Genomic DNA, 23870 nt, shown 5'->3' with positions numbered 1-23870 from the left:
TGACCGCTAATTGACAACGATTCATACTCCTGGACTGGCGTCGAAATGGCAATCATCAATATAAACATCTTCCAAACTTCACTTTCACCTTCCTTATCGTCTTCCTCGTCATAATCAATCATACTCGCCTATCGAAATTCACTGTAAAATACGAAAAGTCAACTTTGGATGTAGGCGAATGAAATTTGATACGGTCAGTAAGGTACTGCAGATATACCTCGTGGCCCTCTCCAAGCCTCTTCTTACGTGACCGTAGCTTTAATTGAAAACAACTTATCTTCTTCTTTTCTTTAAAAGGCAAATCTGATACCGAAAAATAACTTACAACTGTTACGACTAGGATTACTACCACCATAACAACAGCTACAACCTACAGCTACAACTTACAACCACGATCAATTAATACAACTAACTAAACACAAAAGAGTATTAACAATTCATACATACGTTTGAAATTACAATGCTTTCTTTTCAATTAAACCCAATTGCTCCCTCGACTCCCACCAAGATGAACGGATCAATCGTTCATAAAACTCTCAAAGGTAGAGTTACGAAGAATACAAAAAGGACGGTAACCTCCCCAAAGAAGCAGGTTTCTAGCCCAGATGAGATGATGAGTAGCTCCGCATCAACTCCTGCGACCTCTCCTAATCAACTCGCTCATCACCCCTTGAGCAAACGGCAAGCAGCTTTGCTGCGAGGAATAAAGACCTCCCTGACGAAATCTTGCAATCCCGTTGAACGCGGTGAACCAAAGGAAGATCAAATGGATCTTGATAAAAAGATCAAATATCCTGTCAAGACGAATACCTCTAGCGGAACCAAAGCGAAAAAGCCTGGAAAGTCGGAAAAGCCAGTATTTAACTCGAAGTTCGCCAAAGAAACTAGCTTTGGCGGAGTTGTGAAGAATAAGAAAGAGGCAAAGTCGGTGCTCATCCCGAATTTCTCAAAATGTTCAAGGTCTCCTCCAGCAATCTCTACTGAGCGACTCTTACTGCGTCCAAATGGCAAGGGGTTTGTCGCCTTGGGTCGAGAGGTAGTAAAATTCGGGGTTGGGAATGTGTTGAGATCCCTTGAGAGCGATGTAATGGACACTGTTAGTATACACTCCTGTGTGCCTTTCAAGCTCCTTGTTGTATCTTTTGTCTGTGTATCTGACTTGCTGCCACCCCCTTTTTGAAACCAATTGATCCATCCAGATGCAATAAACTAACCATCCTATCAGACAGAAGATTATGACTGGAGCTACGATGGATTCAATGGATATCTCGTGGAAGAGCACAGAGCTAAATGTGTACAATTCCCAGAGATGGATTTGGAACCTGAGACCCTGCTACTTTATTACAAGGGAGAAGTCAATGAATATGGTATTGCTTGAAATCCCATGGCTCGAAATTCTGGCTCGAAATTGGAACTCTGGAGCTGCTCGCCTGTTGGATTGGATTACCGGCCGAATGCCGCAACTGACTTTCTCTTGAGAATATGGGACCGATAGCTACCCGCACCTTTGGCTGAACCAAAGATTCCGAAAGCTTGGTGTTCCCTTCAGCAAGTTTTTGATCAACTTCTTTCGCGTTGTTGTCTTACGATTTTACAAGTCTCCGTCCTTCTACATTGAGGTAAGATATCACGTGCTGGGCTAGAACTAGTTAGTACCTCTTCAACTTCCATCACCAAATTCGCGTCTGCTAACACTCGCGACAGATTGATTGTGAACTTCACCTGTCGATTATCAATTTCTTTCCTGGCCAAATTTCTTCGAACTTGCGGCAATTACAAGCTTTTCTTGTTGCGATTTCAATTATTACCTCCACGATGCAGGTAATGCAAGACCCTTCTCAAGGGATCCATCGCGATTTGGTATGTTTACAACTTCTTCCGGCTTCAATTGTCAATAATAATCTAATTCATTGCGCAGTTACATCACGTTCATCTTCTCTCTACATATCGATTTCCAATTACACCTACACAATTACATCCCGAGAGAGTGGCAGAATGGCTTATGAATGGACCAAAAATCACTCGCGATCAAGCTCCTGTTTATTGGACTTACCTGGACCGACCGGTTGATGGCACCGTCTTATTATCATGGCAGACACCTACAATGGGTCAGGAATTTCCAAGTGATGGTTACGTTTGGGCTCCTGGAGAGGCAGCTTTCTCTCTCGAAGTTATGGGCTGCGTGAGTTTATTCAAACATGATGACCCAAACAGAATTTATCTGACCTCGTTTGCTTTTGCAGACTTTAGAAATCTATCATTGCAAAATTGGGTATGGTACTGGAGAACCCATCGCATCTCATACTCGTCGCCGATATCGACTTTTACCACCACGAATTCCAAATCAAAACCCTTCACCTGATCCAAATCTATGGATTATACATTATACTCAAGCTCCTCCCGAGGATCGTCTCCCACCGCATATGATCCCAATCAATCAACAAATTCAAACCATTATGAGTACACGACAATACTTGCATCAGCAAGGTCAACTTATTCACAAGGAGTTTTTACTTCATGATAGAGCAAATTGGGCAAAAATCGATTTCCCTCGTGGTCATCCAAGAGGTGCTCCGATGTATGCAGCAAGCATTCCGCCAAGAGTTCCTCAAACAATGGCATATCCTACTCATCCTCAACCTGGCCCGCCATCAAAACGCGCTCGTACAGCAAACGTAGCTCAAGCCGCAGTCGCAAATAATGCTGCTGCAGTTGTCGAAGAAGACGAAGAAGAAAATTCTCGAGGAGACTGGTTTGACCTCACAACACCTAGAGAAATCAGCTATAGCAGGTTCCTTGCAAACTATGAGTGGATGGAGGAAGTACTCTCTTCACCCTACGCCGTTAATCAAATTGTTCCCACGGACCTTGGACTTGGTCTTCGTGGTGAATTAAGTAGTCTCACTGAAGGCATATTTAACGCTCCTCTCAAAGAAACTGAAGAACCAACACTTAATTATGTTGGTCGTCTTGATCCTGGGAAGGCAGATGAGTTCCGCAAAAGAGCTCATGATACTATTGCACAAACCAATAAGGACATTGAAAAAATGAAAGCAAGACATGCAAAGCGTCTTGCAAAATTTCAAAGAGGTTCTCTTATTTCTCAAGCTGAGAAAGAATTACGAACGGCTGTTGATGATCCTTCAGATATTGGTCCCGAATATTGGAGACTTGAAGGTAAAATCGATGAAGAAGAGAATGAAGAATCTGAAACTCCAATCAAGATTCCTTCCAAGGTTGATGATGTTCTTGCAAAGGTTGAAGCTTCTCTTGGTCGTCATGCAGTTGCAATTAGTGAACTTCGTCGTATTCAAGATGGTGGATATGAAGAAGTTACTGCACGAGCAAGTCCTCCACCTTCTCAACCTTCTCGAAATAACTCTCAACAAAGTGGCGTTCTTATGAATGACACTGAAATTGGTGATGTCGGTGATGTTGACATGACCAATTCCACTGCTGGTTTACTGGATCAATTCCACAACAGTAATCCATCTTCATCACACGCCACACCAATAAGTGCTAATTATCCAACTCCTGGTCACTTACAGCATCCTTCTGCAGCAACTACACCAGCTGGAGCTTTACATATGGCATCTCCACATCTTTCTCAAACTATGGGAACACCACAAATTACACAACAGAGTCAATCTCCCCCACAACAAGAACAAAATGATGTTCATATGCAGGACTCAACTTCAACAGCAGAAACTCAACAACCTATGACTACAACAGCGCCACCTACAACAGGTGCTGATACATCAGACTGGGTTGTTGTCCCACCAGGAGGTATCTCACCTACCGCAGACCCTTCTAACAACAATACAAACAACGGCACACAAAATTCTGAAAATCAAAATCTAAATCAACAATCAACATTATCAGATTTTGGCAAGCCATCTTCCGATAACAATGCATTGGAACAACCAAACACCTCTACGTCTTTACCTGAACCACAACAAGAACTTCAAGAACATCAAGTGGAACAGGAAGAACAAGAACATCATACCGAACTCAACGAGAATGATTTTGACCTTGAAGATTTAGATACAGCTGGTGATGCTTTAGCTTCATATGATGCTGGTGATAATATGGAGGATGGACATGGTTTGGGTGATCTCGTTGATGATAGTGCATTTGGCGATGCTTTCCATGGCGTCGATCATCATAATGATAACGTGGATGAAGATAATCACGGCATGTAAGATAAGCAAGGTTTACGGTTGATTGTGGTATCGACATCGACTTGAAGGATGATACGAGGAATTTCATGGCATTATTTACAATGACGGGGTTCGCCACAACATGACTAACGACTAATTTTGGATTCTCGAACTTCACATTTCTATGATTGAAAACACTCCTACTTTGCGAGTGAGGAACTTCCTCCTTGTGTTTATACCTTGGGGCATGAAAGAACCTTGATATTGATAGAGCTTGTGGTTTGGATACTAGGATGGAATGTTGGTTTTTGGGTTGGTGGTCTGGGTATTGGTGAATAGGTTCTAGGAATTTTGAGATTTCTTCATGGGTTGGGTTAAATCGGACTGTACTTAACTGTAGTGGTGTTTTAATGATGAATGGGTATGTTGATGGATGCGTTGAAGGGGGCTTGACTTCAAGAATCGTCATAGGCCTCGGTGGATGTGGTTTTGATTGAACTGTGGTGGAACTTTGCTGACGGATGAAGGTTGGTGGATGGATGAATTCTCTGCTGAGAAAAAGATTTAAGCGATGCTTTTCAATTTTCTTGCTCATTAGTTTCCTATTCTGCTTGTATGATAATACTATGAGTTGTATAAATAGAGATGTTTTGTTTTATCTTGCCCAACTTGATTGAACTTGATTGTATCTTACCTTGTGGATGTCAATATGATATGTGAGATTAGTGACAACGTCCAATGAACTACTAAATAAGTAATATCAACATGGTCAGGAAACATTGCCTAAAAGATCTTTATTGATAGCGCAACAATTGAAAATGGTAATAGCTCTAGTCAAAAAAACATCAAGGAACAATTTCAATCACATGTTATGCCCCTCCAAAACGCGGGGCACATTTTATCGAGACACAACATCCAAGTCCCAAAAAGTTGGCAGCGTGTACCACGATGCCATTTTCAATGAGATTTCCTAAATGACTTTTGTTTAAATCACAGAGAAATCCTTCTAAAAGATTCCATACGTCTTCGATAATTTCTTGTCTCAAGATGGGAGACAGTACAAATGCCTCTGTGGCAGATCCATCCGTCATAACTATCGATAACATTTCTAGCAGAATGCCTCCTCATGATATTGATGGGGCTGAGAAATCTACAGATCATTTATATGCTTTGGTTGATATGGGAAGGTATATTTATATTTTCACTTCCTATGTACTGTTTACTTCTCACCTTGTAACATAAAAGAAAGAGAGAGAGAGAGAGAGAGAGAGAGAAGAAAGAAAGAATCCCCTACTAAACAAACCCTAGCAATGGAATCCGCTTTTCGATCTCCGATCTCTCACCTCCTACATCCCGTCTCCTTCCTTGCATCTATCGCGATCGGGCAGCCATTTCTCTCTACGACGCCCTCCACTCTTCTCTTCCTGGGTCTCGAGAATTCTACTTTGACGCCGAGACGATTTCGCGCGTGGCGGGTTGTCTTGCGGGGTTCAAAAAGATCTGCGATTCGTATGGGGTTTTGCGGAAGAACATTGGGGTGTTTGCGACGGAGGCGATGCGCACGGCGGAGAATCGAGAGGAGATGACCAGGGCGATTGCCAGGGAGAGTGGGCTGGAAGTGGATATTTTGAGTCCGCAGGTGGAGAGTTTGTTGGGGGCGTTGGGGGCGAGGAGTGGGTTTGGAGGGGTGGAGGGGGTGATGATGGATCTAGGGGGTGGGAGTGTGCAGATGACGTTTATGGATAGTGCGGATGCTGGGAGGGGGGCGGGAGGCCCTGCGGAGATTGGTATGGAAATTGAGGAAGAGAGAGGGGGAGAGGGAGAGGGAGAGGGAGAAATATATTGGACGAAAAGCGCGGCTTGTGCGAAGAGTATGCCTTTTGGAGCAGCGAAGATGACGGCGAAAATGAAGGGGGATGAAATCCATGATCTTCGCACTGATATGCGTTCTCGATTTCAAGAGACGTTTCAGGGATTATGTCACAGGTTTCCCAAACTTCAGAGGCATGTGGAGAGTGAAGGCGTTACCATATATTTCTGCGGTGGAGGATTCAGAGGTTACGGGAGTATGTTGATGCATACTGATTCCATCAACCCATATCCCATCCCCTCCATCGCCGGCTACACAGTATCCGGGAAGCGCTTCAAACAAACGAAAGAAATGCTCAGAGTAAATGCTGAGGAAAAAGATAAGATTCACGGCATGAGTAAAAGACGTCGGGAACAATTTCCCGCCATCGTCGAAGTCGTCGAGGGAATCATAGCTACCGTCCCCAAAATCAAAGAAGTGATATTCTGCGGTGGAGGAAATCGCGAAGGGGTGTTGTATCTCAAACTTCCACCTCAAATACAAGAAACCCACCCTCTTCTTCTTTTCCCCTCTCAATTATCCACCACTCCTATCCAATCCACCGCCGTTGCAAAAATCCTTTCTTCCGCTCTCCCACATTCTCAGTCGGGCACGGAAATTTTCACTCCTGAAATTCTAGAATATGTAGGGAAACATATGGGTGACAATATGGCGGATATATCGAATCTCAACGCGGCGCGCGCACTGCATGCGCCTATCTCTGGCTCGATCGCAGGGATGCCCGGGTTGACGCATGGGGTGATTGCGGTGCTGGCACTGACGATGTGTGCGCGGTGGGAGAATGATGTGGGGAAGGTGGATCGAGGGGTTTTGGCAGGGTTGAGAAAGGTGCTGGGGGAGGAAAAGGCGTGGTGGTGTGAGTATATGGGGGCGGTGGCGAGGGTGGTTTGTGGGGTTGTGACGGTTCCTAGGATGGGAAGGGGAGAGGTGGGAGGATTGAGGTTTGAGGGGGTGTGGGAGGAGGGGTTGGGGAAGAAGGGGAGGAAGGAGGGGGTTTGTTTGAAGGTTTTTTGGGAGGGAAGGGGGAGAGATGTAGATTTGGAAAAGTTGGTGGGGAAGGTGGGGAAAGGGTTGGGGATGAAGAGGAGAGTTGAGATTTCTTGGGGACAGGAAATCGTGGGTTGAGTATGGGTTTGTTGCTTTAGCTCTGGAGATGTGATGAGATAGGGAGGAGGGAGAGGGGAGGGGAGGGGAAGAGAGGTCACAAAAGGAGAGGAGAGAAATTGAAGGTAGACAGGAGAAGAAAAGGAAAGATTTATGTGATATGATAATGATAATGATACCCCAACTCTATACATACATACATACATACATACATACATACATACATACATACATACATACATACATACATACATACATACATACATACATACATACATACATACATACATATACAGTCATACATAGTCAAAGTTGAAGTTAAATGATATCCAATCAAGCATTTCTACAATTTTTATCCAGGAAATCAAATGTCTTCACACGCATGCTATGCTATGCTACTAACCGAATAATCAACCAACCATCCATCCAACCATCCATCCACATATTTATTACCACCCAAACCCATCCAAAAATAACCACCTCAGACAATGTACCTAGGTACGTATCTAAAATGCATACAAAAAAACGCCGGGTATTCCCATCCAATTTCATGCTATCACCTGCTTTCGTTGCATACCCACAATATGGGGCTCATATTTATATAAATATATACCTCATCTCCTCTTCTCTCACCGTCTGGCTCCTCTTGATATGAAAATGAATATCTATACTGAAATCGCGGTTGAATCCAACTCAATTCAATGATACCACCCATCCCCTACCTATCTATCCAATCAACCAATCAATAATAAATCAATCACTCAAATCCTTCTTGGAACTGCCACCCACCAATGGTGCATGTTCAGCTCTTGAGCTTTCCCCCTTCTTAACTTGGAATCTATCCGGATTAGGTAGCACATCGCCATCACTTGTAACATAACTACCTTCCTGACCATCCCAATCACTTTCTCCATCTTCACCATCCGCATCACTTCCGCTTTCTCTTGCTCTTTCCGTCGCTTCATGAATTCTACGTGCTTCATCTTGAGCGTCTTCTCTCATTTTTCGAATTTTGATCCAATTATATGCTGCGATTGCACCTATTGTGACGAAGAGACCTGAAATATTGACCGGGGTGAGAGGATCATGGAAAACTAATCCTGCGGCTGAAATCGTTACTACTTCTTTGAAGATACCTGCAATGGATAGAGTAACGACAGATGTACGCTGCAGCAGAGCGAATTCAGAAGCTGTCATGCAAAATGCTATGCAACCAGGGAATAGAAGAAGTAAAGGACCGAAAACTGGACCTTTTACTTCGACTAGAGTTTTAAGACCTTGCCAAAGGCCGGAAAATCCTTCTACGGGGGTAGCGATGACGAGAAGCGAGACGAACATGATTGGGGCTAGGTAAAAAATCGAAGAGAAAGGGTTTGAAGTTGCTGGATTGCGAAGAAGAAGGATCTGTGTTAAACCCCAACGAAAACCGGAGAAAAATGCGGCAAATATAACAAGAACGAAGCCTTTGGTTGAGAAATCCACTTCGCCAAATACCATCATGACCACACCAATTGTCATTGTGAATATGATACCAACTAAACGCCATGAAGGGGTTTCGAGACGAAATACGAATGCGAATAGAAGTACAAATGCTAGAGCTGAGGATTTGCACATTGCTTTCATACATGTTAGCATGGAAGTTTTTTAATATCAAAAGGGAATACAAACTATAAAATGTAAGGGTTATGAATTTCAAGGACATATTTCCAAGACCAATATCCAAACCCGTTGCCATTCCACAGGGTCCTATGCGCGTAAAGTAAAACATTCTCGTCATTAACGGTTTCTTCGAATCCACCTCATGTTGAGCCATATCTGAATCCGATACATGTGTATTATGAGGGTTGGATATGGAATCGTATCGAGGTCGGAATTGAGGAAGAAAGTAAAGGACGAGACTCGCGAGTGAGAATTGTACTAGCATATGCATACAGGTTGTAAATAAAGGGAAGTGGAAATTAAGATGTTTTGGGTCAAACATCCATTTGTTATACTATTTGAAAGTTAGAAATATCTACGAGATGGGAAACGATGAACTTACTATAGATATTGATAGAGAAAATGTATACCAAAGTCCTATTAGAACTCCATTCATCAAACTCTTCCTTACAACATTCCAATCCGCTTCTTTTTGCTCATCTTTTGTTACTTTGATTTCTCCCGCAATTCTATGATCCATTGATTGATGCCGTATCTTCTTCTTCTTTCGTTTCGCTTTGGATTTAGCAGTCAACCCCGTCTCCTCGTCATCTTGTAAATCGCCCTCTTCTGAGAAATGGTTTAATTCCATATCATCACTAGTTGATCTCGAATCGTCGTCCGACCCTCTATCTCCGGATTTCAAATCCACTCCAATTGTCGATGTTCTCGGTGACCGCTTTGCTCTTGGAGCTCGCAAACTCCCATCTATGTTATTCATCATGCTACTCCTCCTCCGCCGATGACCCGACGGTTGTGAATCCATATCTGAATCTATTGGATGTAAATCTGCGAGAGCTGTAGCAGCATCTGGCTCTAACAATTCTTCTTCCGAACGCGCCGATGCTTCAGAGATTGAGGTTCGTGGCAAAGTTTGGATGGGAAAATGGGATTGTGAGGGTTGATTTGAGCGTGATTGTGATTGAGATTGAGATTGTGATTGCGAAGATGCGAGTGAAGTGTTCGTAGTGGAGATGTGATCGGATCTGGGTAGGGTATTTGGAAACTCCTCTTCTGCTGCTACTTCTTCTTCTCCTTCGAATTGTGAATGATGTTGTGCAGGATTCTCGAATCTCGTCTCTCCCTCTAAGGCCATGGTAATTACTGAATCAGGGTTGATTTGCTAATGTCCTTTCATTATTTTGGGCCTGTACCCTTTCGAATGGTGTAGTAGTGTGGAGATCAGACCCTCACTTTAACCATGTTTACTCACTATACCGCGATGAGTTGCGATTTGATTGCGATTTATCTCCGATTATGGATAAGTTTTGGATCTTTTGCTAGTCTTGGCAAGCATCAAGGGGTTGAAAAGAGGGTCAGAGGAGAGTACAGTGCAATGGGCAGAGTGTGAGGTGTGAGGTGTGTTACTAAGTGAGGGCGAGGGAGGTGTGATACAAATGCGTGTGAGCTTTGGAGGTGTAAGGTATGAGGCACACGCGACTGGTTACTTGCTTGACTTGGCCATTGATGTGAGCACGAATGAGATGCTGTGAGACGACATTCAAGGATTTAATTTCGAGCGGTTAAATAGATGAAATGATATACTGATATACGTATTTTTGGTTTATTTTTTTATTTTTTTATTGATATTTATAGGTATTTATATAATAGCTGTTATGTTATTGTACACCTGCCTGCCGACCTCCCTACCTCCCTACCGACAGCACGCCGGGTACTTACCATGTGACTGCTCAACAGCCAAGTCCATGGTTGAAGACTGTCGTTGGGTGCAATGGCAACGGGAAGGTAATACCTACCACCTACCTATCTACAGCTAGGAGATTGCTTTGACCTCACCTGTCCACTCGAGTCTCGACCTCTGAACATTATGATATCAGGCTTTGCAGGTCCTACATCAGGTATGGATCGTCGTCTTATGAGATTCTAGGGATGATGAAAGCATCATCATGATCGATTAGATGCTTCGGTCGAGATTATCGATGTGTTCTTACTTCCTGGTATATATATTTCATCTCTCACCCCCTCGTATTGGCCACAAACACGCATCTAAACTCTTCACCGGACAATGCGGACATCCGTGATGTCTTTCCTATACTCACACACTCCACTCCAGTTCCCACCGAGCGACTAGATACCTGGTAGATTGAACTACTTCCGCCCCGTTCCGACAGCTATCATTTGAGTTCCACGATTCCATCCTAGTCTGGGCACGTATGTGTGTATGATCTGTCGTTCTAGAAGTGAAAAATTCCTGGATATCTTGAATATCTTGAGCATCCACAGATCGTCAATACGTACATTCTAGGATGAGGCGAAAACGGACTGACTTCTTATGTGTGAACAAATAAAATGTTAACAAATGTCCAAATCCAATGAAAATAAAGTATCTGATCTCACATATTGACAGGATTTCTGCATTTTCAGGGGTTTCACACTCACACTCCCACTCCAACCTCTACTCCTGCTCTCAACTCTTGCTTCATGGCTTCAGCTATCCTTCTTGACCGCTTATGTTGTGTCAGACGATGAAGCCCAAAAGGCATCTTCTCATAGCTGTTTGTTTCACTCCATTAAGCGAACACGACATATCTTCATACAATTCCTTCATGTTGTCCCTCTGACCCTCTTGAGGTTTTTGGTCAAACAAAGATGATTCTGGGAATCTCATGAAACGCTGGGTAACGGGACATGCCTGTCTACCCAGTACCTGCTCGAGTAGTATCAATCGATAAAGTCAACCAGCCATCACATGTTGTCGCGTTGCCGTGTTGTTACGAAAAGGGAATGGGACCTGAGTTGGGTTTAGTCCTAACGGAACGACGGAAATGTCAAGCCTTCCCCTCACATCCCGTCCGCAACATAACGTAGGTATGACGAAAAGATCGATCGCGTTTGCTCCTCAAGCTTCTCTCGTGGCTATCCGAGATTCGACTCCGATATTGAAACTCTTCTTAAATCAAACCTCTATTAGCTATTAGCTATTAGCTACCCATTCAGCAAGGTATCAATTTCCTGTTTTCAACCCTACCTGCAGCAAAAAGCCATCATTCTTACGGCTACACAAATAATCTTATATCTGGTGTCAATCCATTGACGTATCACAATTCACCGACTGGTAAGATTGACTTGATTGCAATCGTATCTCCTTTTCCTACAATATTTCGTTACACGGTTGTGATTGCTTTGTTCTTTTCTCTTCCCTCTTTCCTCTTTCCTCTTTTTGGAAGTGTTTACTCTTTTCTCGTCATCTCTCATCAAAAGGCCACTTGCATCACTCATTCCAACAAACGCGTACCTTGATCTATCAACAATGTCCGTCCCCGGTATTGCGCAGACTTCTCGTCGCCATGATACAGGATATCTGCCCATTGAAAATTATGGTCTCATTGGGAATATGCGAACTTGTGCGTTGGTAGGTATCGATGGAAGTATTGATTTTATGTGCTGGTAAGCTATGTTTTGCTATCGACGGAGTATCTCTCTCTACCTTTCCCAGAATACTTATGCTTTGTGAATTCAGGCCAGACTTCGATTCTCCTTCAATTTTTGGTCGACTTCTGGATAAAGACAAAGGTTGGTCTGGAGCTTCTCTTGTGGTGTCGTCTCAAAATACTGGGGATATCAAGCTACCCCTCATTCATCTGTCCCGCAACGAGCTTCATAAGCTACCCCGGATTTTATCTTACCCCTAGATATCACATTTACCAATGCTAACTCTGCGAATCCCTCAGGTGGTCATTTCTCCATCTCACCTGCAATGGGTGTTACTTTCAACACAAAACAACAATATCTTCCATCCTCAAATATCCTACAAACGCGATATATCCATGAAGAAGGAGTAGTTGATTTGATTGACTTCTTTCCACGTCCACATCATAGTCATGTTGCTAAGAAGAGTTCTATGCCTTTCCGGGAGACTACAAAAGTTCAGGGCGAATTAAAGAAATGGCTGGTACGACGAGTCGAATGTATTCGAGGCAGCGTCGATTTAGGTGAGAGAGATCCAGAACACGGCGGTAATCATCATATCTCACAACTTTGTTTAGACGTGGAGATATTTCCAGCCTTCAACTATGCCCGCGATGAACATGATCTAGAAATCCTTATGCCGGAACATCCTCCAGGAGCGCTTGAAAGTAAAACGGTCACCTTTTCCAGTAAAGATTTGAAGCTTCAACTCGATGTGACTATTGATCATGGTGAGGAAAATATAGAATCCTGCCCTTCCTTAATATTCCGCCGAGTAAGACAGAAGGAAAGTAAAGGTGACGGTGTCGTTGCAAATATACGATTACAAGAAGGTCAAGCTATTTCATTCGTCCTGCGTGATGATATTCCGGATCATATTACCAGGGACGTCACTACCGAAGTTCTAGATGCACAACAACATGACACTCAAAGATATTGGTCAAATTGGATTGGCCAAAGTAAATATACAGGTCGTTGGAGAGAGGTTGTGGCCAGAAGTTTAATGATCTTGAAATTATTGACTTATGAGCCTACTGGTGCGATCATCGCAGCACCAACGTTCTCTATTCCTGAAGATATTGGTGGAGTTCGGTAAATATACTGAAATATTTTATGGGCATCTAACTAACTTCTTAAGCAATTGGGATTATCGATACTCCTGGGTACGAGATTCTAGTTTCACCATTTATATTCTACTCAGAATGGGATTTGTGGATGAGGCAGATGCATACATGAATTTTATCAGTGATCGATTTAGATTGTCAAGAGGTCCAGATGGCGCTTTACCAATCATGTTCACAATTAGGGGCGAGACTGACATTCCGGAACTTGAGCTTAGGTGAGTACTTGGAATATCCTTTTCTTTCCTTACATAGACTAATCATACATAGCCATCTCTCTGGTTATAGAGATAGTGGACCTGTTCGTATCGGTAATGGTGCAGCTTTCCATCAACAGTTTGATATCTACGGTGAGCTTATGGACGCTATCTACCTTTGGAATAAGTATGGCAAGCCTGTCACTTGGGATCAATGGGTAGCAGTTCGAGAGATTCTAGGTATTTTATTTCATGTCAGTCTTTCACAAGTCCATTGCACTAAGAATTTTTAGATTATGTTTTGAAAATTTGGCAAGATACCGATATGTCAATTTGGGAAGTTCGAAGCAAGAAGCAAAATTATACATATTCCAAAGTCATGCTTTGGGTAGCATTTGACCGTGGGGTACGTCTTTCAGAGAAACGTTGTTTGCCATGTCCGAACAAAACAGAATGGTTAAGGGTTCGTGATACTATCTACGAAGAAATCATGCAGAAAGGTAATTTATATATATTCATATGGTATAGACTAAAAAGAATTTGGCCAATTGACAAATGTGTAGGTTACAACACTGAAATGCAAATGTTTGTTCAAAGTTATGAATCACGCACTATGCTCGATGCTTCTATTCTCATCGCACCACTCGTCTTCTTCATCTCTCCCAATGATCCACGTTTTCTGCACACGATTGATAAAATTCTTCTTTCTCCTGAAAAGGGAGGACTCACAGAAACTGGTCTCGTCTTCCGTTACAATACCTCTACATCGGAAGATGGTGTAGGTGGTCGCGAGGGTGCATTTTCTATGTGTACTTTCTGGTTGGTAGAAGCACTTACCAGAGCTGGTGTTTATGATAGAAAGTACCTGGTAAAGGCAGTGAACATATTCGAAAATATGTTGAGTTTTGGTAATCATTTGAGTATGTTTAGTGAGGAGATTGCGAGGAGTGGTGAACAATTGGGAAATACACCACAGGCATTCAGTCATTTGGCATTGATTAGTGCAGCTTTCAATTTAGATCGGGCAACGAAAGGGAAGAATTAGGATGGTGATGGAATGGTAGATGGTATTTAGATTGATTCGGGAGATTGACAGGTAGACTGTGACGACTTTTACGATAGGGGTAAGAATGGAAAATTGGAGATGGGGAACTATGAAAAGAAAACTCATAGTATGCATGTATGATATTTCTAGACGAACCTAATCTCGTTGCTGAGTAAAAACCTAACACCTTCGTTCTGTAAATCAACAGTTCTATGGCCATATCGTATCATCCGTTCATATCTCCCTGCTTGATAACTAGTAGTCTACTCCTACTTCCTTCGATTCATCATACAGAGCACTTATCGATGCAAGCTCTTTCAATTTCTGTACGAGTAATTGAGTAGTAGGCCTCTTTTCACGTGTAGCATTACCTAAAACAATTCTAGATATACACAAGGCATTGGATATTTCGATTTAATCATTCTCTTTGACTCCTGGATCGGAATCTTGTTTGATGCTAAACGTGTTGTGTATGTTGTGTATGTTGTGTATGTCTACATTTCTGCATCAATTGTTCCTTCCCCCTCCGTTCTAAGAAAGGAAGGACGAACCCTTAGGTTAAGGCAGCAAGCTCACACTTAATCGTTCACTTGTACTTGCACGAATAATTCATTTCCTGAATCAAATCTTCTCCTTCTCCATCATCGCCATAGGTTTTATCTTCACTTCAATCAAATCATCAAAACCCTAAGCTTCGAATTGTTGTTCAAGACATCTCGAATATTTGGTAGCCTTCAAATTGGTGGGGTACAGTCGTGTCACGACCGATATCATCTCAACTGTTCAACACGGGTATTGATGTGACATTCATGAGCGGCGAATGAGCAAAGAGGGTAAAGGAACCAGAAGGTGTGATCAATTTCGCTTTTGTTCGTTCTTCCGATGGAGCTGATTTGTTACATAGTTCATAAAAGTCGACAAAGGTCACGAAGGGTCAAAAGAGACAATATCATCGCCGTCTTTGTCGTCGTCGTCATCATCATCATGCCAAGACTCCAAACCAAAAATGATCAGCTCAATCTGCTTCGAATGCAACTTGAAGAAGAGCAAAAATCGTGTGCTAGTCTCCGTCATACCATCAAGGCGAAGCAAGCTATCATTGAAAGCACTCTTGCGCAATTGAAGGATGCGAAAGAAAGTCTGATTCAGGCTACATCTACTTCACCTTTTATGAAAAAACTTCCTGTCGAACTTCGTCTCAAGATTTATAAATTACTCCTGGTCAATCCCAAGTTGAGTGAAGCCGATACTATTGGCAAAGCTGCCGAATATGGAAAATGTGTAAAGTTCGAACTTACCCCAACAATCTTACGTACGTGTAAAGCAATTCACGACGAAGCGGAACCGATTCTCTATGGCTCAAACACTTTCATCATTGAATGTATTGGCGGCTATGGTCCAGTTGGTTCCCTTCATGTCCCACAATCACCACTCACCAGATTTACGGATCCCAGCTTCGATAATTTTGAGGATACCGATTCAGAGGATGATTTTGAGCGCAACATGATGGGATATTCTGGAACAGAAATCCCTTTTGATTTCTCCACATTTGGAGCCTTGAAGAAAGTTAAACGCTGGAGAATACTTGCTGGTGCATACAGACCAACTACAACAAATCCGGTACCAGCAAAGTCTTTTGTTCATTTTTGTCAAGCATTATGTCAAGAAGCTCCAACACAACCACAAAGATCTCTCGAAATCGTCATTGCACTTGCAAGAGTCAGTATCGTCATTTCTCCGACTAGGGCTGAGGATACACAATACAAATTTTCGCAAGATCAACTTAACTATCTACTTCAACCGCTGAGGCTCTTGAGAGACATACATTTGGAGTTGAACATTGCACAATTTAAGACAGACTTACCACAGTCTACTCATTTGTGCGGCATGGGTCCTGAGTATTACTTTCCTTACAGCGAAGCCCAAACAGTCGAGGTCAATCTTGAGAGATCTATGAATTTGGCGTTGCCGATCGTTCAACAATACCAAGCTATTGTGGAGGATCTTTCGCCCGTTGAAAAGGTATTCAAGATGTATCAGCGATTAGAGCGATATGTGGTTTCATTCGAAAGATCTGGACAATTCGCGAGGGATCTAATCACCTTACAAAAAGGTCATGAAGGTAGTCGGAGAGAGACTCGTCATTTTGGTTGGCAACTTCCTGGTGCTTCTTTTGGCAACCCTTTCAAATCTCGCTCTCCTTCATCGTATCATCCAGTGGAGCTTGCTTTTTCTAGTAAGTCAATCCTTAATTCTTAAGCTCGAACTTAATTCAACCACCGAATGATATCTGAAGCAAGATTTATTCGACAATCATTAACACCTAAACCAGAAGCTATCGTAGCCAAAGATAAGGAGGATGTCACAGAGTTCAAAGCTGCTAGAGCTTCTGTTTTGAAAGAACTAGATCCTCAATACAGAAGAATGGTCGAAGCATCTAGAAAGTTGACAGCTTTCGTCGAAAAGGAGAGACTTTCAGGAGTATTTCATAAGTGTACTGGTTGTAGTGTATTCCATCAATACGAAGAAGATCCATACGAGAGTAGTCTTGGAGAAGATTTGGATCGCTACATCTATGAACTCGATAAGATCGCCAGTTTATTAAATCGAAGTATGCCTGATCACATTCAGATTCAAATACAGAAAGGAACCACAATGTATGAGGCAGCATACTTTCATTTGGAGAGAGAAAGACTTTTCCGAAAGTTACGTTGGATGCAAAAGCAAGACATCCTTGTAAAGAATCCTTCACAAATCGCTAAATGGACGAAGCGACTCATTGAAGATATGTGGGGGGATTGTCAAGGTATTAGCTGGCATAGAGAGTGTCTTTTTAAGGATGATATTACAGATATTGGCTGCAAAATCAATAAAAAATTGGGCCAGGGATTGATGGAACAAGAATTGGAGTGGCTTGAAGGATTTGAAAGTGATGAAGAGGAATTTCATGAATTTCGCTATGGAGATTAAATATTTGATGAGAAATCAGAGATGGAATTTTTGAAATGGACAAGAGGTGTTCACAGATGGAGAGATACTAGGTAGTAGCTATTGCAAAATTTGCTGATGGGGAAATGGGATGGAATACATGATGATACATGTTCTGAAGGCTTAGCTGAGCATGGTATGTTATGGCGATATGGGAATATGACTGACTGGCTCTTCTGGCTCTTAAAAATAATTTGTTGTAATTGCTACCATTATCGTATGTAGATGTATTTGTATGGTTTATTTCTTGTCTATTCTCATCTCTTCCGTCTCTTCTACCTCATTTTAATTCGGATACTGGGTGTGTGAAACTTGTGTGATTACTATAGGCGAATATCACTGGGAGATTTCGGATAGAATATTATGGTTTGGTTATATGGGAAGAATGTGAAGAGATGCTGAGAGGGGTATGGGGAAGGGGGGGAGATAGGTATGTTAACCTAGGCGAGGAGGAGAACCTAGAACTCAACTCCCGAGTATCTACTATTGTCTGTTGTAATATATATATGAAATTCAAATAACATAAACATACTAGAGATTTATTGGAGTAGATTGTGGAAAGAAGATCTTGTATATCTATTTATTGGGATATTTATTGAAATATCTAGATACTAATCTTCTTCTTCTTCTTCTTCTTCTCTCTCTCTCAAATTGCATGATGTATATTGTATATTGTATATCGGATAGCTAGGCAATGCCTCGCAATCGAATCTTGAGATTGTTGATTAGCTGAATCATTTATGTGTTTATTTGTTAGTTTGTTAGTTTGTGAATTTGTGAATTTGCTTGTTCGATTCTATTCTATTCTATGATTCCTATTTAGATATATATATATAGATATATACAAATCATACCTTCACGTATATTACAATCATAAGCATAAGCACAAGCACAAGCACAACCCCGCACCCGCACCGGCGAATCCGCGACTATTATCCCTCCCTCTCTTCTCCCCTCTGAAATATCGATATCAAACCACAAACCACAAATCTAGCTAGATACCTATAATTGAATCCTCTCTCATCCACCCTCTCTCCTCCCCCATCTCCTCTCTCCCCTCTCCTCTCCACCCCCTCTTCTCTCCACCCCCTCTCCTCCCCCCTCTCCCCTTTCCACCTTTCCCCCCTTTCCCCCTGCCAAACTCGGGCCCTACCTATTCCGATCTATCTACTGACATACTTATTAACATACTTCTTACTCCCAACTCCCAACTCCCAACAACCACACAAAAACAAAGCAAAAAGCAAAAAGCAAACCCCCCCTGCCTCTTCCCGCCCTCAAAAAAAAATATAAAAAATATAAAAACATTCCCATTCCCATTTCCCATCCTATCCCATCCCATCCTATCCCATTTCAACATCTACTCATATATTCAAATAGAAAAATAGATGGATAAAAGATGATATATCTATATATATATATATCTATATATATATGTATATGTATATACACGCAACAATGGATACACATACATATTTACATATATATATATATCTACACATACATATCTACATCTACACATCTACACCTCCACAAAATCACCTCAAATCTCAACCCTCAAATCTCAACCCTCAAATCCCATCACCATCACCATCACCATCACCATCACCATCACCATTTCTTTCCTTTCCTTTCCATTCCATTTCATCTCTTCCTCACTCTCCACTCCTCACTCACTCCCTACTCCACACACGCACCCCACACTCCAAATTTCACATGTCTTTTTTTTTTTCTTTTCCCCCTTCCTTTTTTCCTCTTTTCTTTTCTTCTCCTCTTCTCCTCGTCGAATCATTTTCATTCCAGTCCACTCCATACAATCACTCCATACAATCTGGTGATACAATACATACCTCAAGCGGTGTGAATTTCTGCCCCATCCAATCACGCACGCTGCTCTAGTGAAAATACCAAGCTTCCCCTCATTATAGATTCATACCTACCTACATATACATATATATATATATATACACATACATAATGCCAACGACGTCCGTTCACTACCTCGAACCATATATATCATCATCTCTCATATCGAGATACTCATGTTTTAGGTTTTAATTTCTTTCTTTCATATTATGCTATGTGCTATGCTACGCGTACAAAATCATCCCGGCCGTTACAGTACCGGCGAGAACATTGCGTTCCTCTTCAAATTTCAGCCAGTCGAGTGGCCCACCAAGGGCACCGAGTAGCAAGTGGTATCAATCATCCCATAATTCCCCCCGAACATGCTATGCAAAACACCAGTTATGCTGCTATTATTTATTCCATTCACCCAGACGCCATGCTAAGTGTGAAACATTACCCAGATTAATAAACACCACCTCCTCCCACTGAAATCGAAGTCGTCGACGTCTTGAAATCCATCCCCATCATCGAAAGCTCCCACTCATCATCATCACCATTCGCTGCACTAGCGTATTCTTCATATTCGAACCTCGGGAGGACGAAATGATCTTGTATCAAAGATTGTTGTAGACTGTAAGCCGCGGCAGAGATATTATCAACCTCGACCGTATTCTTCAGAGTCGAATTTGGAAGCTTGGCGACAATTCGCATATTCGATTTCGAAGACGAGTGAGCCATGGACGCAGATGAATTTCCTTCCACGGTAGATTTTCCCATCGTATAATCGGTTACGCCTTCATATGAATTATTAACTGCGATGTATTGTTCAACTTCATCGTTGAAGCGAACACATTTTCTTGAAGAGGTCGATGTAGGGGACGATCTGCCAGAGGAAAGGGAAGGCAATGAAGATTCCATCGATTCCAATCCCGCCGATGATGAGCGTTTCAATAATACATCGCATATTCCTCGTTGTTTAAGAATCGGCTTGACACTGACGTCTGCGTATGATAACGATCTCGTCAATTTTGGTCGACAATCCAAATCCATTTGAGAAGAGAATAAAGATTTCGAGGGCTCTTGCTGGTGGAGTGGTCCATATAGCCATGTTGTGTCATGGTCCTTTTCCCTACTATTGTGTTAGCACTACACTGACCAGAAAAGTTTGAATTAACGGTGCGTACCAGCCAAATGTTGACGGGTCGATTGTTTTCAGATTGGATCGTTTTTTCGCCCAACCTCTCCAGGACGCATTCTCTAGTCTTTTGCTATTTTCATATGCGGTACGATGTGATTGAATGAATTTCCAGGACGCCCATAAATCCTCTTCTGGCCAATCGTGCGCGAGATAATCTACATGATGTGATGGCTTAACTCGGACACCCAAGTCGTCCACGGTTTCGGTGATGTCGCAAGGTTCTGTGGATTCCGGTAGTTCCGAAAGTTCGGATGCTGGTGATTGGTCTGACGGAGAGAGGGTTGGCGGAGTGCTGCACAATGATACATCATCCTCGAGGTATGTCGGTTGGAGCGAGGGAGATTGAAGGTAATAGTCGACTTGAGCGTCATATTCCTCCTTGGGAACGTGATCCTCATGGGCGTTGCTCCATTGTATATCGTCGTACCTTGGAAATTCGAATTCATCCTCGTCGGCATCGTCCATGCAAATTACTTTCAAGGCTGAGATTTCGGGTTGACGAATTATTCGCGGTGCAAGATCCACCACATCCGTACGATCCACCCACTCAAAATATTCGTCTTCTCTCGAGAGGTCCATGTTGCTTGTGTTGACGGTTGTTGAGTTGATGGTGGATTCCCAGTTTCAGTTCCAACATTAAAAGACAAGTTAATGTGAAAAATGTGGTTGAGTGACGGAAATATGTGTTATATGTAAAAATTTCCTTTGTGAAATTTGATTGAGTGTTGGTACTGGTATGATACCGACTAACAACTCACACTAACAAAATCCGTTGGGGTAGCTTAACGGGCTTTCGAGCTATATGATACAATCCCAACGTCAAAAATGCCACTTTGAAAATCACATTCGCATCGCAAAGATTGTGTGATGGATGTCAGGTTCGGGGCGTGAACGGATGCGCAAAATCTAATGATGAGCATGAAAGTGCTTTTGCGTCTGTTTTTGTATCTTTTTCCAGATCAGCATAAACTAAAATTGGGAGTGAAATTGACGATGGAAGAAATTGTTGAGATTCTGGGGTAAAGTCATGCAAGGGAGTGGAGGAGGGTGGATGAGGGTGGATGACGGAAGGCGGATGATGATGGATGATGGATGATGGATGATGGATGATGTATAATGGATAGTGGATAGTGGATAATGGATCAAGGTATTGTATGAATTAAAGGAGGGCCGCTTACCTATGATATGGTGGTTATTGTGGTATATGTGGTATATGTGGTATTTGTGATATGTGTGATATATGTGATATGTGTAATATTATTGTGGTATTATTGTGGTATTATTGTGGCATGTAGATGTGCGTATGGTATCTGTGCGTGTGGCATGTATAGATAGATATGAATATGGATGGATCATGGGTGATGGATGTTCAGGATCCAGCGGACAACGGACGGTGGACACACTTTACGGATCCTAAACCCAAGTCCAAGTCAAAGCCATGATGGATTATGAATTATCGATTGATTGTGGGTTGTGTGACTTATATACAACCAGCGGAAGAGAGCACAGATATCGAGAATCGAGAACACCGAGCATATATGATTTAAAATAAGGAATAAGGTAATTCGAGATTTGGTTGACTAGATTAGCTTGCGAGGTCTTTACTTTTTTTGGGGGGTTATTTTATTTAATTAAGCCTCTGTCATCTTTGGGTTGGGTGGTTATTTTCTTATGATGATTATTAGTATTAGTATTCTTATTATGGCCAGTTGCTTATTTATTTTTATTTTATTTTATGTATTACTGTGAGGGACAGGCAGGCAGGCATGGTGATCCTCGAGCACGACTGACTGACTAATGAGGTAGGTAATGAGGTATCTTGGATAATAAAATCGTTGGTTGATTGATTGATTGATTGATAAATCGTTATAAATAATAACTAACTTATGGTAATAAATAGCATGCTAATATAAAATCACCCTTCCAGATCCATTCTAGCCGAGCCCCCCCGAGCCTTATGCTAATCATGCGAAATTGGGTGGAACGGACGGATACTTTACTCTTTCCGTAGGGAGATGGCGTGGGTAGGTAGGTTGGCATGATATTGTCAATATCACATCACATCACACTGCACATGGATTGCACTTCTTTTTTGTCTTTCTTGGTTAGTTTGTTGGTGTGATGTGATGTGATGATCTGGGTGTGGAATTGGGGGGTAAGGTAAGGTAAATAGGTAGGTAGGTATACCAGTAGGTGGGTAGGTGATATTATATCATAGGAGTTAACTAAGTATAATATCACTAAGTATAATATCATGGGAGAAGGAGAAAAAGAAAAAAAAGAAAAAAAAGATGTGTTTTCGGGTTTGGATTTGATTACTTGGATGCTGGGATTGGATGCTGAGATCTGGATATTCCTCGATCGATGAATGTGTGTGTTGTGAGATGGAGATGGAGATGCTGATGGTGATGGTGATGTGGTTTATGTTTTATTTGTTGGTGGTGGTGATGATGATGGTTTATGCTATGTGATGGTTTTGGTAGTTGTGATAGTTGTGATGGTCCTGCTGGTCTTTATGGTTGTGATCGTCTGGATCATCTAGAGAGTCTCATTCCTCATGGAGAGAGACAGAGAGTTTTACGCATAGTTTCTATGCATACATATATATACACCCAATATACCAAATATACATATATACATATATACATATATACACCACATACACACACACACACACCAGATAACGACAGAATCGAAAAGGTAAACCCTATCTAATTACTTATTAGCTAACTCAACTCAACTCAACTCAACTTACTTACTTACTTCACTTCACTTTCCCTCTCATGCATATCCCCTTCCTTCCCCTAATTTACACAAGTAGGTAGACAGAGTTATTAAGGTAGTGAGATAAATCATAATTAGATCATCACTGCGCTCGCTGTCAAAGCATACTTACATACTTACATACATACCTGCATATACTCACTGACCGTACTACACTAGTACGTGCATCTAAATTAAGTTGTGAAGATCTTTTTGTTTTGGGGTTGATTTTTGGGTACTATTTATCTTTCTATCTATTTACCCACCTCACGGACTGTTCGGGTTGTTTTTTTCTCCTTCTTCTTCTTTACATCATTGGAGATTGGATTGGATTGGATTGGATTGGATTGGATTGGATTGGATTGGATTGGATTGGGTTTGGTGCTGGGTATTGGAATGGGAGTGGGAATGAGAATGGCACTGAGAATGGCATTGAGAATGTAGATTCT

General features: G+C 42.0%; 6 protein-coding genes across 7 annotated transcripts; 4 read left to right on the top strand and 2 right to left on the bottom strand.

The window, feature by feature from the left end:
- Nucleotides 1-1703: 1703 nt before the first annotated feature.
- On the top strand, nucleotides 1704-4827 carry BCIN_07g02580 (hypothetical protein). The gene is made up of 3 exons (XM_001558628.2): nucleotides 1704-1860; nucleotides 1919-2182; nucleotides 2244-4827. Exons 1-3 carry the CDS (start codon nucleotides 1816-1818, stop codon nucleotides 4200-4202), a joined length of 2268 nt encoding a protein of 755 aa, XP_001558678.1. The 5' UTR covers nucleotides 1704-1815; the 3' UTR covers nucleotides 4203-4827.
- Nucleotides 4828-5092: 265 nt separating this feature from the next.
- On the top strand, nucleotides 5093-7266 carry Bcrtg2. The gene is made up of 2 exons (XM_024693933.1): nucleotides 5093-5347; nucleotides 5469-7266. The coding sequence occupies exons 1-2, from the start codon at nucleotides 5208-5210 to the stop codon at nucleotides 7153-7155; spliced, it is 1827 nt and encodes a 608-aa protein (XP_024549722.1). The 5' UTR covers nucleotides 5093-5207; the 3' UTR covers nucleotides 7156-7266.
- Nucleotides 7267-7457: 191 nt separating this feature from the next.
- On the bottom strand, nucleotides 7458-10241 carry Bcymd8. Its single transcript, XM_024693932.1, has 3 exons — nucleotides 9176-10241; nucleotides 8803-9127; nucleotides 7458-8750 (listed from the first exon to the last, which is right to left on the bottom strand). The coding sequence occupies exons 1-3, from the start codon at nucleotides 9926-9928 to the stop codon at nucleotides 7888-7890; spliced, it is 1941 nt and encodes a 646-aa protein (XP_024549721.1). The 5' UTR covers nucleotides 9929-10241; the 3' UTR covers nucleotides 7458-7887.
- Nucleotides 10242-11707: 1466 nt separating this feature from the next.
- BCIN_07g02550 (hypothetical protein) lies at nucleotides 11708-14843 on the top strand. Of its 2 annotated transcripts, XM_024693930.1 has the most exons (8): nucleotides 11708-12240; nucleotides 12314-12366; nucleotides 12525-12785; nucleotides 12840-13353; nucleotides 13400-13600; nucleotides 13653-13819; nucleotides 13873-14079; nucleotides 14143-14843. In XM_024693930.1, exons 1-8 carry the CDS (start codon nucleotides 12104-12106, stop codon nucleotides 14622-14624), a joined length of 2022 nt encoding a protein of 673 aa, XP_024549719.1. In that variant the 5' UTR covers nucleotides 11708-12103; the 3' UTR covers nucleotides 14625-14843. The 2 variants fall into 2 exon arrangements, with proteins under 2 accessions (XP_024549719.1, XP_024549720.1); XM_024693931.1 differs by having other exon boundaries at nucleotides 12525-13353.
- A 210-nt stretch (nucleotides 14844-15053) lies between these two features.
- On the top strand, nucleotides 15054-17921 carry BCIN_07g02540 (hypothetical protein). Its single transcript, XM_024693929.1, has 3 exons — nucleotides 15054-15473; nucleotides 15529-16860; nucleotides 16957-17921. Exons 2-3 carry the CDS (start codon nucleotides 15609-15611, stop codon nucleotides 17592-17594), a joined length of 1890 nt encoding a protein of 629 aa, XP_024549718.1. The 5' UTR covers nucleotides 15054-15473; nucleotides 15529-15608; the 3' UTR covers nucleotides 17595-17921.
- A 1734-nt stretch (nucleotides 17922-19655) lies between these two features.
- On the bottom strand, nucleotides 19656-22305 carry Bcreg1. Its single transcript, XM_024693928.1, has 3 exons — nucleotides 21837-22305; nucleotides 20645-21606; nucleotides 19656-20589 (listed from the first exon to the last, which is right to left on the bottom strand). The coding sequence occupies exons 2-3, from the start codon at nucleotides 21235-21237 to the stop codon at nucleotides 19923-19925; spliced, it is 1260 nt and encodes a 419-aa protein (XP_024549717.1). The 5' UTR covers nucleotides 21238-21606; nucleotides 21837-22305; the 3' UTR covers nucleotides 19656-19922.
- Between the last annotated feature and the right edge of the window lie 1565 nt (nucleotides 22306-23870).

This window comes from Botrytis cinerea, chromosome 7 (genome assembly GCF_000143535.2).
Source record: "Botrytis cinerea B05.10 chromosome 7, complete sequence".
Lineage (NCBI taxonomy): Eukaryota > Fungi > Ascomycota > Leotiomycetes > Helotiales > Sclerotiniaceae > Botrytis > Botrytis cinerea.
This window is presented reverse-complemented; position numbering and strand designations above follow the sequence as displayed.

Bases quoted from the DNA above. Each gene is read 5' to 3' on its own strand.
- BCIN_07g02580 (XM_001558628.2), top strand. From the start codon at position 1,816: ATGCAGGTAATGCAAGACCCTTCTCAAGGGATCCATCGCGATTTG. The intron at 1,861-1,918 runs GTATGTTTACAA...TTCATTGCGCAG, and splicing joins AAGGGATCCATCGCGATTTG to TTACATCACGTTCATCTTCT. The intron at 2,183-2,243 runs GTGAGTTTATTC...TTGCTTTTGCAG, and splicing joins CTCTCGAAGTTATGGGCTGC to ACTTTAGAAATCTATCATTG.
- Bcrtg2 (XM_024693933.1), top strand. From the start codon at position 5,208: ATGGGAGACAGTACAAATGCCTCTGTGGCAGATCCATCCGTCATAACT. The intron at 5,348-5,468 runs GTATATTTATAT...AACAAACCCTAG, and splicing joins GCTTTGGTTGATATGGGAAG to CAATGGAATCCGCTTTTCGA.
- Bcymd8 (XM_024693932.1), bottom strand. From the start codon at position 9,928: ATGGCCTTAGAGGGAGAGACGAGATTCGAGAATCCTGCACAACATCAT. The intron at 9,128-9,175 runs GTAAGTTCATCG...ACTTTCAAATAG, and splicing joins TTTCTCTATCAATATCTATA to TATAACAAATGGATGTTTGA. The intron at 8,751-8,802 runs GTTTGTATTCCC...CATGTATGAAAG, and splicing joins CATAACCCTTACATTTTATA to CAATGTGCAAATCCTCAGCT.
- BCIN_07g02550 (XM_024693931.1), top strand. From the start codon at position 12,104: ATGTCCGTCCCCGGTATTGCGCAGACTTCTCGTCGCCATGATACAGGA. The intron at 12,241-12,313 runs GTAAGCTATGTT...TTGTGAATTCAG, and splicing joins AGTATTGATTTTATGTGCTG to GCCAGACTTCGATTCTCCTT. The intron at 13,601-13,652 runs GTGAGTACTTGG...AATCATACATAG, and splicing joins ATTCCGGAACTTGAGCTTAG to CCATCTCTCTGGTTATAGAG.
- BCIN_07g02540 (XM_024693929.1), top strand. From the start codon at position 15,609: ATGCCAAGACTCCAAACCAAAAATGATCAGCTCAATCTGCTTCGAATG. The intron at 16,861-16,956 runs GTAAGTCAATCC...CACCTAAACCAG, and splicing joins AGTGGAGCTTGCTTTTTCTA to AAGCTATCGTAGCCAAAGAT.
- Bcreg1 (XM_024693928.1), bottom strand. From the start codon at position 21,237: ATGGACCTCTCGAGAGAAGACGAATATTTTGAGTGGGTGGATCGTACG. The intron at 20,590-20,644 runs GTACGCACCGTT...ACACAATAGTAG, and splicing joins GACCCGTCAACATTTGGCTG to GGAAAAGGACCATGACACAA.